Source organism: Amblyomma maculatum, chromosome 9 (genome assembly GCF_055883805.1).
Source record: "Amblyomma maculatum isolate TAMU_Amacu chromosome 9, ASM5588380v1, whole genome shotgun sequence".
In the NCBI taxonomy this organism is placed as follows: domain Eukaryota; kingdom Metazoa; phylum Arthropoda; class Arachnida; order Ixodida; family Ixodidae; genus Amblyomma; species Amblyomma maculatum.
Window position 1 is genome coordinate 21,719,888 of NC_139352.1, and position 18,363 is coordinate 21,738,250.

An 18,363-nucleotide genomic window follows, 5' to 3' on the forward strand; every position below is an offset into this window, starting at 1 on the left:
CTTGATGCTTGTTTGGGATAACTGTCATGTTGTAGCACAAAACAGGGGCAGTTTAACTTGCTTCAGCAACAATATGCACCAATATTTTTTTTAAATGAGTCCGAGTATGCTGCTGTACCTCAAGAATGCACTGTTTCTTGAATTATTGGAGTTGTCAGGAGCATGGTTATTGCGTTGTCATTTCTGAAAGCCTGTAAATTAACACAGTTGAGAGGAAGCATTAATATTATGTAGTACAGGTCATTGTTGCTGGTATAGGCAAGTAAAACCTTTGACCTCACATTTTGAGACATTTTGGACATTTGTGGTGCCATGTCTGGTCACTTTTGCAAAAGCCATGTGGAGTACTTGGTCAAAATAGCTATTTTGAAGAAATCCTAGCTAAAGTGGATTATTTTTACAGAAAACTAGCAGAGATTTTTCTTCAGCATTGTGCAGTGTTGATCACGTGCCCTAGCTGCGATTGCAATTGGTACAGCAGCCTTAATTGGTTGCACGATCTCTCTCCATAGTCGCAAAGTGGTTTATATCTGGATTTATGCCAGGTAAACCGGTAGCAGCAAAGTGCGCTGCCATCATTTGGCTGCAACAAGAAGCTGGGACAGGTTGACTTTGCTGCTGCACATACTCTATGTAGACACCAGTCCATATCTGGGAAGAAAAGCGGCGGTAGCCGCCACAGTTGGACACACCGGAAGAGAGGTGACCAGCTCATCGATCAAGATGCAGAGGAAGTTTCAATCGTCCTTGCAGTTAAACACGCCAGCAGCCAAGGTAGAAAACACACAATACTCAGTGATTCCCAAAAGGCCTGTCGTACCTTCCTCCTGGGACGCGCATGCAAACAGGCACGCCGAATAATGGAGCAGGAAAAAAAGACTGGCAACATGAAGCACACAATCCTGTGGATACCGGCATATGAGGGAATAGACGGCAACGAGGCTGCCGACAGGATAGCCCGAGGGCATACTTTCCGGGCACCTGCGCCAGCTGCCCCAGAGCCTTTGGGAACTAATTCAATACTTCAAATTAGGAAGAAAACGATACACAGAACCACACAAAGACTGCAGGAGGCAGTAACTTGGAGGAACATACAGGCTAGGACATTCCCAAACCTAGCAAAGTGCCACAAAATCTGGCCCGAAAAATTCAAAAATAACACATGCACTGCATGCGGTAAAGCCTCGAACATCCTTCACATGATATGGAACTGCATAGAGCAATTAGAGAAATATAAAGCTCGACCACTCAGCCAAGCGGAGTGGGAGGCAGAGATGGCCCACACGGGTCTCTCTGAGCAGCGCAGCCTGCTCACTAGGGCCCGGGAGGCAGCCCAAGCCAATGGTATCCTGGACTGAGGAAACCACCCACGTTATTCCGTTAAACAATTACAGTTTACTTTCTGCTGCACTGTCAGAATAAGTCGCGCACACCGCTTTCTTAACGCCGCACTTTTACGGCGTCGTTATGGTGAGGTTACTACCATCCCATCGCAACCTTTGCAACTCCAGTTGCATCAGGAGTCGACCGTTAGCAACGCGACTAATTAACCATTTTGTGACAGGTTTGTGATGTGAACATTGCGCAATACGGCTCGTGATGTTGCAAATGAACTCGCTATATTTGCCCAAGGCTACTCGAATACAACGTTCTCTCTATCATATCATCAGCTAAAGCGTGGCGATGTTTTAGGGCTGGTTCTGAATGCATCGCTCTTTTTAATCTGCGCATTCAGTAATCAGCGTTGAGATTCCGTTTTCATCTACTTCTGTATCTGACGCGCCAAGTGTTGTTCATCGAACTCCGCCGAGTGCTGCTGCTCTTGCCAGCTCTTCCTCCGAATGCAAGGTGGCGAAGCCAAAGTCGCGGAAGGGAGGCTCTGCGGGCTATACAGCCGTGTGTGTGTGCGGCCGCAAGTTCAAGGGTATCCATGGGATAGCTTTGGGTCAGCTAGCTGCAAGTTCTTTTGCAGCCTCCAAATATTTCGCATGCCATCCCGCGTAAAGCACGTAAGTGAGCGCCATTACAGAGCTAGAAAGCGCGATGACGCCCTATGCGTGCTTTGGACGCTTTGATAAGGCAAGCGGCGTATGTGACTTCGTGCTCAGGCTACCCGAGACATGAGGTCGACGTCACCGATATCTGAAAGCGCTTACGATTTTGAGGGTGCTGCAACGCGATCAGCGCTCCTGAAAATGTTGGAAGAACTCCGGAGGGCGCGATCAGGTGCGGTACCGAGCTCGCTGGCCGTTTTGGACCGGTACGGCAACGCTACATCGAGCCATGCGCGATTAATTTAAGAGTTTTAAGTTAAGAGTAAGAGTTAGTTTTGATGAAACAGCTAGATCGCCGCTACAGTGGCTGCGAAACTAGAGCCGCCGTTGAGCCGGAAGTTGTGTTTTTCATAACCGGAAAGCAATCCCTTGGCAATGCCAGCTGAGCAGCAAGCTCGACAAGGCCGAGGGGGCGCCTTATCAAGTTGCAGCTCAACAACAGACGCGCGAACGGTGCTGGCATGCAAGCATGGAGGCGGTGAAAGTGAAGGCGCGGAAAAAGGAACGTGCTACATCGGCCGTGCCTTGCGATCCGTGCCAGCCTACTGCAAATGAAGTTGGCCGAAGGCCTTCTGAAAGCGCGGGCAGTGCAGGCGTTGCAAGGCAAGCGTGTGACAAGACGAGCGCACCCGTTCAACCCGCGGCCGCCGCGACCATCGACGATAACGAGAGTGAGTCACTTCATCATGTTCCTGAAACTGTGCCTGCGCTGGCGCGTTCAGATGACAGCGATGTGCCACCCTACAGTTCTTTCTCACTGTCCGACCAGGGTGAACCAAGCAGTGGTAGGCGCTGGGAAGAGGCGAATACCTCGCAAGTTATGGATGCGCATGTGATCTCGGCTACAGTCGCACCCGGACTACCAAGTGCACCGCTTGATACTAGCGATGAGCCGTACGATAACAACTATCCGCAAGCGATTAATTTGACGCTGACAGGACTGATCTGTGCTCCCGAATTGCCAACAGCTCCAGTAGAAACGGCCTGTGATCCCAAAGGTGACAGCTTCCCGGCCAAAATCGAAACTACGCGACTTCAGGAAACATTCCCAGCAGTTCCTCTTCATGTACTGCCGACTGCTCCTGCAGACCTATGTGCCGACGAAGACGCGTATGTTTTCCCGACTTGTCCGGAATGCCCTGCGGAAACACCACATTCAGAGGCCGCAAACTATGTATCTTCGGCGGCTACACTTTGTGGCTTTGATGTCCTGAGTCGAAGCAAGGATATTGGCAGGCTGCATTCAGAACTTTCAACTGTCTTCGGCAATCGAACTTTAGTGCAGCCGTTGACAGAAGACCAAACACTTGGGCTATATGAATGTGCATGGTTGAAGCAGAGGGAATCCATGGTGTCTGAGTTTGTCAGCCTTAACGAGGAGAGTAACCTGAACCATCACAATCTGTATGTCTTGCTAGCGAGCTACTTACGATCCAGAGAACTACTTACTGAATCTACTGGCTTATTGAATAGTTTGCAAGAACAGATTGTACAACTTGAGGCTCGCACGTGGGACCTTGTATCAGCCTCTGTTACGAGGGTAGCAAGGTGCAAAGACGACAGAGAGGTCACAGCAACACATTGTTTTGAGAGAGCGGAATACAATGGCCGTGCGGTCTCTCTCATGGCTTCAGCCTCTGATAAACTCCTTCGGCTGCTTAGGGAGAAGCATGTGGTGCACATGCACAATGTCAACACCTTTCGAATCCAAATCGATTACTACTTCCAGCTGGTCTTTGATGGGGGTCCGTTCAGGCACCTTAAAAACAATTCACCTGTCAACTTTCAAACAAACCCACAATCGAGTGACCATATTTCTGAGCTGAAGTCGTGCATCAGTGTCCTTTTTTCTTTCCTACGCAAAAGAGTGAAGGATGAAGTTTTTGTGAGCGAAGTGCAGTCATGGGTGTGTATGCTCTCCAGTTTGCTACTACGTGTAGCATCCCTGGCCGATCACTTCTTCCTGCTGAATCATGTGCTGTGGTGTCCGCCAGGGCTTCATAAGTGGGCCGTAGGCTTAGTTCAAATACCCAGTCCATCACCAAACTGTAACCTCAAAGTTGGCGTGAGATGTTTCCAGGTGGACTATACCCTAGCAGCCTTAGCTACAATTCTGTCGCCAGTTCAACCTGTTCAAAGTGCCTCTGTGACATCTGCTGGCCAGGTACTGCGCAAAGAGCTGAACTGTGAAGATGACATTGTAGCTTTAATGAATCAGGTACCTCTTTCTGGTATCTGGAATCTTTTATCTGGGTTGTCTGAAAATTCCGATGCAAAAGGGTTGCCTGAACTAGATGTTCTGAAGGTGATTGCAGTGGCATCGCACCTGGTAGCCACCCTTGGCTCTGGACTGAAGAGGTACGACAGTCTCTCATACAAGCGGCTAACCAAGACAATCAGCCGCCTGATTCATCAGACAGTTCACTATGTATCTAACCACTGGTCAGCGTTCCAACTGGCATGCGGTAAGACTGACACTGCTATTCCGACACGTCTCCAGGTTGAGTACGATCACTTTTTTTTGCGAGCAGTCAACACCATCTTTTTCTCTCGGGACACTGGAACATGGCAGTTCATGGCCAACCTTCCGTACGCTTCGGTGTCTAAAGCCATGCGGTGGCACTTAATTTGGGTCCTCCACAACAGGCATCAGGAAAAAGAGCAGCAAGTTCAGTTGCCACCCGCAGACATTTGCAAGGAGGTACTCTGTGAAAGCCACTGGCTCTCTTTTGAAGAAGTGCTGAGCAACACGCCACAGTCGAACGTCCTTTTCATGTTGACGGCCCTCGCCAACCTGGCAGATGGCCCTGCACTCACCCACATCATTGCTCTTGAAATTTTTGAGGTTGCATATCTGAACCCGAATTTTAGAGGAGCGCTTGCCAATGAGGGAAGAGGTTTGTTGGCGTCTCTTGCACAAAAGCAACCATGCTTGGTGTCAGTGCTCTTGGATGCTGTTGAAGACAATATGATGGCATTAGGCACAATGTCTTGTCACTTGATGCAGATGATGCCGCTGCATCTCTGGAAGCCCGACAAAGAAGACCTGGACATTATAGCCCACTTCCTGCTCTACTACCCACTGGACTCGCCTCAGAGCTTTTTGGCTCGGCTTATGATCGACCATCTCAACTATGGCATCACTGAGCAAGGTCAGCTCTTCCTGGAACGTAGCCTCCACCAGTTTCTGGGAGTATTGCTGCTTGAGGCCTATGAAAAGTTGTGTGCCGGCTATGTTGACAAGCAAGCCCGCTACTCTCATCATATGGTCGCAGGTACTTACAAGGCAGTGACGCCTGCAAATTTTGTTGCCTGGCTCTGGAACATCCTTTTTAAGCTGAGGCTACATGCTTTTGATACTAACCATCAAGCCCAGCTGAGCCTTGTCGTTGACGAAAACCCACCTTGGGGCATTGCACCAAATCTTCAAGAGTATGAGTGGCTCAAATCAGTCTGGAAGGCTAGTGAGGCTCGTGTCCCATGTGCTATCTTCTTGTCGCTTTCCATTGGAACAGCAGGCCACTACCGAGAGGAATTGAACATTGCTGGCTTCAAGGGTATCTCAACCCTGGTACTTAACAAGCAGTATGGTGCAGCCATAAAGTGTGTGAGCAATATTCTTCCGCTTTTCTACATGCGACAGGAGATGCTCATAACCAACCAGCAGTTTCTGGCTGACCTTCAGAAGATCATTCTTGCAGACAGTAGCCCCCAGGCAACATCGATGTGGCACACTAGTTTGGAATCGGAGTGTGGTGTGCTTAAGCTGCTTGCTGCTACAATGGCTAGACACGTTCAGCAAGCCAAGTGCTGGGGCTTTCCATCACTTCCTATTAGGCTTTGGGTTTCGTTGCTTTGCAGTCTTCCAGATGTTCCTATGCTCAGGGCAGCACACAAAGCCAAGGGCAAGTGGGACGTCATGTACCTTCTTGACACCTTGGTGCAGCTGGCACACTTTGAGGGAGACTGCCTTGAAAGTATGCTGACACTGCTCACCGAACAGCTTGCCAGCAGAGCTATGCCTTCAGGACCACAATCCATGAAGACCTGGCCGGCAATGGTACCTTTTCAGTCCGAACCAGAGTTTCCATGGTTTGCCTTTGCCGGAATGATTGCCGAAGCTCGGCTGCCTGCCGTCACTGCTGCTTGGACAGCCGTTCTTGGTGTTGTAACGCGGTCCACTCGGGGCTTGGCTGAAGCAAAGAAAGCCATGCAGGCGCCCCTCAATGTTCTTTTGCTGTACCGCTGGGCTCACCAAGCTGTGCTCACTGACGCTGACCACCCAGCCTTGATTCTTATATGGCAACAGTTTCTTTCACTATACCTTCAACTCTGTCCCGATGGTGTCAGTGCAGGTCCGCGCTTATTTGAGTGGGGCAGCTATTCATCTTTGCTTAAGAAGGTAAAGCAGCGGCTGGTTGAGCTGGAGAAGCATTTTTCCCTGCTTTGTTCAGGTACAGAGAAGAAAGGAGCAGCAAAAGATTTGTGTGAAAGGCTGCTTGTAAGATATCGCAGCTTTAGACTATGGCTGGAGGAGAGTCGCAGCCTTCTAAGCTCTGGCAGGGACATCAGCACTTTGCCACCACAGTACAGTCCCACCGAACTTTGTGCCACCATTCAAGGCACTGGGCAGCTTTGGCATCACCTTGTGCCCGTGGAGACTTGGAAGCGCCAACTGAGAGACATGGAACTCCATGAGGGTTCGCTTGCTTCCAACCAATGTGTGAACGAGCAGCAGAGCACGGTGCAAGCTTCTGAAACGCATGTGATATCTCGTTTCAAGGTGTACGAGAATCCAGTATCAGCCCCTAGAGTGCCTACCATGAAGCCGGTCATCCCACCTTTGCCAGTGATTGCAACGGAAGTGCGGAATCTGGTTTCATCTCAGCTGCGTAAGTTACAGGACCAAGCAAGTACAGTTACTTATCAGTTGGAAAGGCTGACAACCCTGGATAGTGAACATCGTGAGCAACTGCTGCCAGTGCTATACAAGAACGTTTCAGCATCTGTGAGCCGGACTCTCTACTGTGGTAGTGAATGCAAAGGTGGCATTCGCGTGAAGCTAAATTTCTTTGAGGCTCACCAAAATCCAAGTGTTCTGCTGAAGATAAAGCGGAACCGGACGGAGTGGCTTGCAACTGTTACAGAGCCACCGCATGCTAGCTGCTGCGCTTTTGTTCATCTGGAGGCATGCCTCACCCATTTGGTACAAAGGCACCAACAGGCTTCACCTGCTGACAGGGATGCACTGCAGGTTCTTGGGAGTGAGGTGTTCTTCGACCTGGTTCAAGTGTTGCACAAAGGGATGACAGACTATGCTCCCACACGGCAGTTCCTGACTCTTTGTTTGGACATGGTGGGAGAAGAGTTTGTGTCCAACAGAGCCAACCAATGCTTACCTGTGCTACGAGTGATGCTCAGAGACCCAAGTGTTGCAAGTCACGTGGCCCCCTTCTTCACTCCTGCAGCTGCGGACGACGAGCAGTACGCAGCCATGTACCAGTCCGTCAGTTCTCGTATTGTCCCAAACCTTTATGCCGTCGTCTTTGTACTGCTGTCGAAGTTTGCCCTCACAAGTTGGCTGAAAAGCCATGTGCGAAGTCAATCTGTACGAAAACAGCTGCTCAGGGCTGCTGGAGAAGCTTTGTGCAAATGTGGCGTTCATCCAGGGGAACCGTTGCTGCCTCTGGTCGAGCTCTTCCATTCTCATTTGCACTGTCTGGTGCTATACAACTTCCCTCAGCATTATGCATTCACGCTTGACATTTTACTGAAGGGCTCATCATCCTGCTCAATACCTGTAGCCACTTGGGGCACATTCCTGCGAGCACTGGGTTACTGCATGCCTGACAGTGCAGCACAGGCACACGATGAAGAGTATGCGAAGCACCAGCACATCTTGTCACTGGAAGAAGTAACGGGAACTTTGGATGCCGTCACAGCCCATTTCACGACACTGCGAGCATCCAATGCTTCCGCGACTAAGGATGGCCTTTATAGCAGAATGAGACCGTACTTGGGTACATTGTCCTGTTTCTTCAGTCTTGTCGCACACTGCTACTTATGGGAGAAGGTTAAGTCACCTAAGGATGACCTCAAAGAGGCTGCCACCAGTGTGCTACAGTTCTATGGGCCCTGGCTAGAATTAGCTGAAGGCACAAGTTCGTGTGCTCCATGGCTGCCAGAAAATGCTGGTGAAGTTTCCCAGATGGCTGATTCTCTCGTCGGCGCACTCTCCTTCTTCCACCGTTGCTGCTACGGCGCGTGGAACATTAATGTCATGTCTCTAGTGTGGCAGCACTATTTCGTCAAGTATGTGTGGACCAGCCCACCACAGTACATTGCAGACTCCATTCAAACTGCCCTGTGCAAGTTGCCATGGTTGCAGTTTTCGCCTTCTCCAGATGATGTGAGGCTTGCCTGCAAGCTCTTGGTGGAAAAGTATTCCGGTCACTTGTCTTTCCTAGTGCAAGTTTTCGAGAAAGTGCCTTGGCACTCATGTCTGTTGAGTGCTCGGCAAATTGCACCCGATCTTCGCGTTGACTATTACTCATCCTTCGCCGAACTTGTTCTGGGCCTTGCATGGCGGCCAGACATGGCTACATTTGTATCGACTGCCCTTGGGCCCCTTTGCAAGCTGGATTGGAGCCCACTTCCTGTGGAACTCGTCTGGCGCCTTCAAAAGGTGTTTGCCAACAGCTGCGACGTGCACAAGCTGCTCAAGCAACAGACTGGAACTGATGCGGTGGTTCTGGAGTTTGTGGCTGCCATTTCATGCATGCTTCCAAGTCAGACTGGGGATCCACACAAGCAGCATGCATTTGTCAGCACACTCACGGGACTATACAGCTCGGCTCTCGACATAGCTGATGCTAACGACGTCGCTCGGCTGCTGCCCCAGTTGCTGGATCGTTGTCAGTCGGTGCAGGGCCCCGTGGCTCTCCTGGGCCGTGCTTTGTCACTCTTAGACAGCTGCCACGAAGACAGCCCACAAGCGCAGGCTTTGCTCAAAGGTCTGCTGCCCTGGCTCGATGCGCGGCCGGGGCATCCAATCCTGCTGACAGTGCTGGCAGCTGCTTGCGTCAACGTGGCTTCGATGCCTCATCTTGTGCGCGTGACCGAGGCCTGTCTTGTGGCTTTCCTGCGAGCGTCAGCAGCGGATGATGGCGGCTGGCACCAGGCAGCTGCCGTGTTTAGGATTCCTGAGTTGACGCTGGCCGACTTCCAGAAGCAGTGTGCCTGTCAAGCGGGGCACCTTACCGAGCTGTGCTATGTGCTGCACTGTCTGCCCCAATGTCGTTGCCCTGAAGATGAGCGTGGTGTTTTGGACCAGCTTTCTGGGTGGGTGTCCCGAGGTTGCACCCCTGGTTGTGCCAGCGGGGAGGTTGAACCCAAACTCCTGTTGCTGTGGGCCAAGTTCCTGATCCTATGCCAGCGCCAACTCGAATTTGGTGGCTGTCAGCAAGCAGTCCGCCAACTTTTGGCTGAGTTCTGCTCAACTCTGGCCACCTTGGGTGAAGACCGTGAGACGGGTGGCCTGCTCGGAGCACTGGGCATGGGACGCCGGTCGCCATCATCTCCTGGTTTCAGAGTCTGCTGCCGTGCTGTGTCTGCATTTGTGGCTGCTCAAATTGGCGAGGACAGTAAAGCATTGGCAAGCCAGGTGCTTTCTCGGCTGCAAGCCGTGGAAGCCAACAAAGCATACTCGTCCATCTCACAGGAGGTGAAAGAAGTCCTGGGCATTGTGCAAGGGCATTGTGCAAGTACGCTTAGGGACAGCGTGCATCTCATTCATAAACTAGCTGATCTTTTTTACCGTGATAAGGCATATCTGCGAGTTCTCAGTCACTGGAAACTCGTGGCATTGCCTGCTAATGTTGAGTCAAGTCACATGACAAACTGAGCTGTATTGTGTGTACTGTCCACTGTGGAGTTAGGTCACATACCTTCGTCTCAAATGTTTTTGCAGTAACTGCCAATCTTTTACTTGCTTTTAGATATGTGTTCATGTTCATAGAGATTTTATTTTGCCTAGCTTAGCATATATAACGTTTTTACTCGTTTTATTTTCTCACTCATATAATAATAATTGGTTCACAGGAAGGGAAAGGCGCAGTAACTGTCACACTTGCTCTGTGGACACCCGAACCACGCCATAAGGGAAGGGAGAAGGGTGGGAAGGAAAGTGGAAAGAGAGAAAGAGGGGCCGTAGTGGAGGTCTAGGGAGTAATTTCGACCATCTGGGGATCTTTAACGTGCGCTGACATCGCACAGCACACGGACGCCACTTCGTTTTGCCTCCATCTGTTTTATGTACTTTGCACAAATGCACTCAAAGTGTGCTTGTCACGCAGTATTATTCATGTTGTCTTCCCTTTGTTTTAGTAAAGCGGTCAGCAAGCTTACCGATGGTGCTGTATTTTGCACACAAGGCATACGTATGCTTGACAGCCAAACTGATGCTCTGCTTTAGATGCTTGACAAATTGATCTGTGCTTGAGCAGTGTGTACAGTCAGTGGGACACCTTTTACTTGATTTTTTTTTTTTTTCACTGCATGACCATCCATTTTTACTTGTTATTAAGCGAGAAGTGTATGTTCACCAAGATATTATTTTGCTATGCTGCAGCTTTTATACTTTTTCTTTTGCTTTCAGTTATGATAGAGATTACAACTTTACTCTGCTGATCACAAGCAGTCATTTCCCAGACTTAACCATATTGCCTTTCCTTTGATAAAGCCATGAACAATATATATAGAGTGCCTTATTTTGCTGCAAAAGGTATGTGTGTGCTAAATAACCAAGTTTATACTCTAGAACAACTTGTCTTTACACATTACTTGAGGTATCCTTCAGTGTAGCGGCGTTCTGCAGGCCTATAGTTATGGTGAAAGCTTAAAAATGCATAGCCATGACTTCTTGACTCATTTTTTTGGTGTGCTTTTTTTGTCATTGCCTTCTTAAGCACTGTAAGCATTGGACAGCCATAGTGTTCTTGGCCTATGGCTGCTGATCTTTGTCACTGGTGTGTCCTTTCATGATACATCTAGTATCTGTATCGAGGATGATGAGGTTACAGTGTTTGTTAAGACCAAAAAAGTGCTCAGCCCAAGTGTCCTTAAATATCTAGAAGCTCATGCTGATAGTATCTATACTTGTACCAAGCAGCTGTCTGTGTGGAAGCTTAACTGTGATCAAAACTATAACCTAGTGGCATTGCTAGTCTCGCCTTCTGATCAAAAACAGCCCTAGTCTTCCATCATTAGTTCCTGGTTGTGAGCACTACATTTGAGATGCCTTAGGAAAACTTGTTTTAAAGGTGCATGTCTAAGATGTCATTTGTGCGATTAGGCAGCTCAAAGTGATATCGTTGGTTTTCCAAAAGGGGCCTTATCAGACCTACTGTTGCAGTGCTATATGGGAGTTGTGTGAATGATTCTGACAGGCTGCGCTTACTTTTAGAGAAGCCAGTTTGTTTTTGCTGTTTTTTATATAGTCCAAACTGCCGTTGTATATTTTGCGTTTGAAACCTTCAGATTTCAAAAATGAAGGTTCCAGTTCACTAGTGTGGCTGGGCTACTGCAGGCAGTGATTTGCCCACACACGTGACTGGCGCCGTGAAAATGTATAAACGTGAAAGTCATAAATGTGCACCTGTGATGTCGTGCTTTTCGATAATAAACAATGTTTAAGCATTCCAGTTGGAACTGTGGTGTCTTCACATGAAACCCTGTCTTGGGACTTTGTAAACATGCAGGTGCACATTAAAAAATTAACGGCCGATTGATTGGATTGACGTAGACGAAATTCGATACCGCCCTTTTTAACCAGAACATGTACCACTGCAATCACTGCTGGTACCTGTAACTTCACAATAACGCTGTTACCCAATCATTATAACTTGTCACTGAAGTGTCCTATAGCTGGTGCTTTAATAGTAGTCAGTTCATTATAGCTGACATTTTGTTGCAGCCGGTGTTTCAATATCACCCCATGGCTTCACATCGAAAGCTGTTCTGCGAGTTTCAACGTTGGCAGTGACTGAGTTAATGAAGGAGTCGATTCTTACTGCACTTACAGGCGCAAAAGCAATGCTGGCGCTATTTGTAATGTGACCCACTCAAGCCAACAAGCAGCAAAAATACTATTTTGGACACTGTCACTACATAACATTGTTAATGATGCTTCAGTAACAGGGCCAGAGCGTTACATAAAAAATGTAGGATGAATAAGAGATAGAAGGCCGCTTTAGTGTGCAACCTACGGTTACTACTGCCTAGGTATCTGTGTTTGGCAACAGATTGAACTGGTAGTAGGTGGGTGCAGTTAAACATTGCTTCTCTTTCATGTAAAACAGCGTTTTCTGCCTGAATGACTGGCAAAATAGTTCTTGAAGTCCTGTCCAGAAGTAAAAAAAGATAGGCTCTTGATTGGGATCTATGGCATGGAAACTTTTGAAGCGAAAAGCTTTTTTCGCTGCGAGGGTCGGAGCGGAGCTTCGCGTATGCCGTGACGTCACAGCCAAGGCCAGCTGCGCAGCCTTCTCGCCAAGCTCTGCAGGCGTTGCCTAGCAACGCTTAAGACATGCGACGCCTCCTCATTAAAAAAGAAAAAAATTAGTCTCCATTTGGGAATCGAACCTCCATCCATTGGATCCCCAGCCGATCGCTTTACGGCTAGGCTTTACGCTGTGCCACGCCCCACGTTTTTTTTTTTTTCTTCTTCTTTATTGCATTCCGCAGCCTGTCAATACACAGTTACACCAGCATCGCGAGTTCTCACTTTGGCCACACATCAAAATTCCGGGAGACATATACGTGCATATAGTAAAGGCAACCAGGCAATATAGCACATTGGTCTCTGAACAGAGAGAGGGAGAGAGAGAAAAATTTATTGTCGGGAGTAGTGTTATTGGGTCTTAATGGAAGAGCATGCATGGCCATTAGCTAGGTGGCTTGCGGCGACTTCTTCAGCTCGGTTTACGGCGCCGAACTGTATTTCGGGGTTCGCGTTGCGCAGCACTCAATTCCTCCCAGGATTGGAATGAGAGAGCTGAACAGACTTCGATGAACGTGGTGGCTCTGCGTGGCGGTCTGTCATGCGCCGGCTCTTCCACAGGCTAAAAAGTTCCATGAGCACAAAAAGGTCACATGGCGCCTCAGAAAGCTTCCATTGCAGGCAAAAATCTTATAGTATAGGGTGCAATATCGATGTCCGAGTCCGTTGAGGAATGTTCCAAACAAACACTGCATCACGGCCATACACAAAGCAATGATCTAGTTTCTGGCTGCTGACACAGCTAGCGACAGTCTATACTGACCATGGCACAAAAGTCCCTTTAGCGCACGAAGCCACGTTTTGACAGGTAAGGTTGATGTGTGAAGTTTAAAAAGGTAGTCTTTGCGTCTGATTGTCTATATGCATTCGTTGAACCCGCTTTAATGCACTAATTGTCTAGAAAGGGGACTGCATCGGTACAGGAAATAATGCCCCAATAAGAACTTTTGTCATATCTGTCTTCTGGATATACGTATTCGAAGGAAAACCGTACAGTGAGGAAATGGAATGTTTCGGCAACTTTCTTAAGAAAACCCCACAAAGGACCCTCACTCCTCTTGAGGCGCTCTTCATAATTCCGCTTGTCTATCGTGAGGATCATGATATAGCGGGATTTCGTGAATGACAGATACTGCGATTGGCGCGCGATTCGGAAGTACCAAAGACTAAAATAGTTAAGTGACTCAATTACGGTCATCATCATTATTCGTCATTGTGCTAATCCATATATAGCACAATGGTATCCAGGCGAATACAACCCCTCATATTCCCTTTGCGGTGATCAGAGGCCAGATTTAGAACACATCATGTTTAAATGTGAAAGCATGCAACCGCCAGAAGGCCTGCAGAATACCAATTCGGAACAGTGGGATTCCGCATTGCTTAGCTCTGATTCAGGCCGGTAACGTGCCATCACGGCCTGGGCTAAGGAGGTCGTCGAGCGCCATCGAGCGACGACCACCCCTGGGGCGGCTTGAGGAAACGTATTCTCACGAAGAAAAAACATAAATTTCTCTTCAATAAAGTTTTCTCCTCCTCCTCCTCAGAACAGAAGGAGGCCGCATTGCTGAGCTCTGATCCAGGCCGGCAACATGCCATCACGAGGGACCAAGGAGGTCGTCGAGCACCATCGAGCGACCGTCCTCTCACGAAGAAACAATACCGTGCTCAAATTTCTCTTCAATAAAGTTCCTATTCCTCCTTTACCGTTTAAGCAAAACATTCGTTAGGAGGTGAACGCTCTTATTGTGGTCACAGCCATGCACAGCATGAGTCGGAAATTCCATGGATTCGCAGCTTCGGTATCTTGTTTTATACTTAGCAAGCAGTACTCCCTCTATCACGGTATCGCTCAAGATGGGATGGCTGACAGCCCTGCTTGTGAATGATGTGGCGTTGACGAAACGATTGAGCAATTAACTCCTTTGTGAGTGCCCTGTTTTTGCAAATGAAAGGCATACGCTGCATTGGATCGTCTGGACGCTCACCCCTTAACGGAAGATCTTGGGACCATGGCCACAAAAGTCATCTGCTCTCAAAGCCTACAAGGCACTTCGCTTTTAAAGAGACTAGCCTGATTGACAGACTGTGACTTTCTCACCTCCTCTTCTCTTCTAACCTCCCCCTTTAATCCCCCTCTTACGCTTTCCCAGTGCAGGGTAGCCAACCGGACATACTTCTAGTTAACATTCCTGCCTTCCGCCCTCCTTTTCTCCTGCTCCTCCTCCTCCTATATGGATTAAATCGCATATTTCTGAGTAGTGTTTGTTGTAATTTGCTGAGTGTTGGGTGGGGTTCTGGATATTTCAGTCTGTTGTTTTTGTACCAATTCGTTATTCCTCTGTACGTGGGGTCTCTCTCGCGAGCCGTAACGCACCTCCCGGTCTACGACGAATCCTCGGGCATACTGGTGTGCCGCCTCGTTCCCAGGATGACCCGCGTGAGCGGCGATCCCCACAAAATTTTAATCGAGTGTGCATTTTTAGAGTGATCAAAAGCCTTCAAAATTTCAGCTGTCAGTTGATGAAGTCTACCTTTTGCTAAATTTCAAATCTGTTTTCGAGTCGCTAAAAATGAATTTGGAGTTAGTCGTGACAATCGCCAGAACTACAGCCGCCTCTTCTGCCTCCTCTGGGGTTCGTGCTTTGTTTATCGTTCCTGAATTTTGTAACCGATACGTGTGATCGACTAGTGCCAGGTAGGCTCTCTTATCCCAGTATTCTGCCTCGTCGACATACGCATAGTTTGTGATAGATTAGAATAGTGTTTCTCTAATGATTGGCCTCTGCTACCCGACGCTGCAGGTGAAACTCCGGGTGGATGTTTTTTGGTAGTGGAGGGACTTCCAGTATTTTGTGTATAGAACGGGGAACAGACGTTACCTGGTGTCACCCGTTAATAATTAGGGGGTGTATTATTAACGATGCGCCCTTAAAGGTGCGCACACTCCCAGACACCCTTAGAGTGAGTGGGGATAGCTGTTCCGGTCGCAAAGGAGATGCCCTCGACCTGCGTGGCAAGCTCAGCCGGAATTCAACTACCTTGTAGTGACAGAAGGGGGTGGTCATTTGGTGCCCAGCTGTCGCCGGTTCAAACCAGAGTAAGGATCGGAGTCAGAAGTAACAAACAAAACACAATTTATGTACAGCAAGAGACGATACAAAGGAATACACAAACACTAAAATTGCACAGACGAGAGGTTCACAGAATACAAACGCTAAGCATGCAACTACAGAATGATTCAATAACACAGAGGCTTTACAACAGATCAAACACGAGAGAGTTACATAACCAAACACCAAATTGTTCACCGGGCACTGTTGCAGTCCGACGCCTCAAGAGTCACGATGTGGTCGCCATACGAGACGAGCGCCGCTCCCTTGGAGGTCCGTGGGTTTGCCAGCAGCGGGTGATCGCCGGGAGTCCAGCCGAAGCACAGGCGAACACGTCGCAAACACTGACTGACTGACTGTCTCACAAGCGGCGCGGGCTCTTTAAATAGGGCGCGCCGCTTCTGTCTGTTAAAACGCGCCAAAGCTAGCGCGCACACACACTTAGCTTCGCTGGTTATAGCGCTCTCTTCTCCTCCCGTCGAGCCGCGTGTCGTCATTGGCTAGGTCCCATAGAAGATTCTGGAATTTTCTGGCGTATTCCAGGCCGATGAACCACCGTCCTCCCCGGGCAATGGGAAAGAGGGTGACGATAACGCGTACAAAGCTACGCGCTCTCCCGCGCGGGGAAGGAGGCCTTTCTCTCCATGCTTTTGCACGCGACGCTGCGCTGGCCTCGCGCCGTACCAGCTTGATGAAAATGTGCGCCGATTTCGTGACACCTGGGAGTGTCTACCCTCGTAGTGTATGTCGGTCTTTTGCAGTACTTGTCGATGTTGTGGTCAGCCGCTCGTACTGCGCCATGAGGTGCGCTTCGGTCATTTCTTCTAGTGTACGTATTCCCAGTTGCATGAGTTTCTCGGTAGCCGTACTAATAGGAAGACCGAGTGCCGTTTTGAAGGACTGCCGAATAATGGAGTCGATCGCAATCCTGTTCCCTTGGCTTGTAGGAATGTAATGTGGCTGATAACCTATGAAGGCTTGCACAAGTTTTAGTGTCTCCTTTTCTTTCATTCCTCGTTGTTTAATATCCTTTGCCAGAAGCGATACATTTAAGTACTGTTTTTTCCCTCGTACGATCGAGGCATGGAGCAGAATACCTGGATCACATCGTTCCCTCCCATTGCATGAATTTGTTAGGGCAATCGGCCACTGTTAATCACTGTCTTTATAACTTGAATTCAATGATTAGTTTGTTTTTGCGTTTGTTTGATTGATTGTTCGATTGTTTGTTGATATTGTACTGTATGATTACCTTACATTTTTTCTTTTTCTTTTGTCATTTCTTAAAATATGCACTCCCACTCCTGCTATAGCTCCAGATGGAGCTGCAGTATGCACAAATAAATAAATAAATCCTCCGTATAAGGCAAGATGTTTGATTACTTATCGTTTGGAGGTTTCGGGTTTATTCGGTGCTTTCGCCATTTGATTGAATGCACATGTCCAGTATGCGTAACTTTTCTGCGCTCTTGGACGCGAGCGCCACCACTGGAGCGAATGGCGCTAGTGTCGACCTAGGGAAGAAAGTGGGATCACGTGACTCCTCTTACTGCTGCTGAAGCAGACGCTCGATTGAATTTGTGTGTTTTAAAAGCTAATAGTCGCGTTTATTTCTGTAGTTTTGGGTTGATATAGAGTGCTAGCCTTGCACTTTTTTATCTTGCATCGTGACTGAGGCTGGTGAAGTTTATTTAAAATAAACTGTTGCTACGATCCGTTACTGCTCTGCTCCCGGACGTAAGCAAGGGAACCCGGCGCAAGCTCCCATTGCTACCCGAAACATAAGCTCACAGAACATTCCTTAATCAAAACTTGAATGGGTTAATCAGCCAGTGATCATTCTCATGATGTGCGCTGCAGGCATTTCAGCGAGCGAAATTTTGTCCATAGAGTTGGCGCTAAACGTTCTGTGAGCGGCAGAAGAAACGGCGCGCGCGTTTTAATTTGCGCTTATCACTTGTGAATTCTAACGATACTAATTGCTGGAAGGATGGAAAAGATGCTGGCTTCTTCACAGAGCGGTACCGTCCCAAAGAAAGGAGGGATCGTGCGAAGGCCAGAAGGTATCTAATTATTCTGAATGAACACGTTGACACCGAAGTTTCACTGAAGTGAACTAGAATATTCTGCCGCCTCAAGCAGCGGTATGCATGCATGGTGAGTTGTCTCACGCAGCGTCTCCAGTAGTGTAGTAATTTAAAATGGCAGAGTCCGTGAATAAACGAAAGATAAAGCATTGCATGCATGTTTTTTGTGATGTGCTGATCGAGATATCCGTAGAAAAAAAAAAGAAAAGAAGCTATACTGTGTGCGGGAAAAACAAATATCCGCTCTAACCAAGAGTGTCAATGACGGCAGTCAGCGGGCAAGAATTTGCTGCGTAGAACACATGTCTTCACACTTGCTAAAAAAATTAATCTATGTCATTCCCGCAGCCAAACATGCTTGCTCCACTATACGTTCAAGGGAGTAAGCGAACTATAGTGCCGCTTCCGCCGGCGCTATATGCGAAGGCGCTCAACATCTTACAGGCTCCTGGCAGTCATCTGCTCTTGCACAGGAATCCCATTACCTGTGCACTGACTGCTTACATCGGACTGGTTGTGTGGTAGCCTCAGATTTTTTTTTTTCTTTTTAA

The 18,363-nt window shown here is 48.4% G+C and overlaps 1 protein-coding gene across 1 annotated transcript; it reads left to right on the forward strand.

Annotated features, from left to right (window-relative positions):
* Positions 1-1,912: 1,912 nt before the first annotated feature.
* Positions 1,913-11,748, forward strand: LOC146178570 (ectopic P granules protein 5 homolog). The gene has a single exon (XM_084578381.1). It carries the CDS (start codon positions 2,524-2,526, stop codon positions 9,955-9,957), a length of 7,434 nt encoding a protein of 2,477 aa, XP_084434507.1. The 5' UTR covers positions 1,913-2,523; the 3' UTR covers positions 9,958-11,748.
* Positions 11,749-18,363: the final 6,615 nt, after the last annotated feature.

Coding starts and splice junctions, on each gene's coding strand:
- LOC146178570 (XM_084578381.1), top strand. CDS start 2,524: ATGGAGGCGGTGAAAGTGAAGGCGCGGAAAAAGGAACGTGCTACATCG.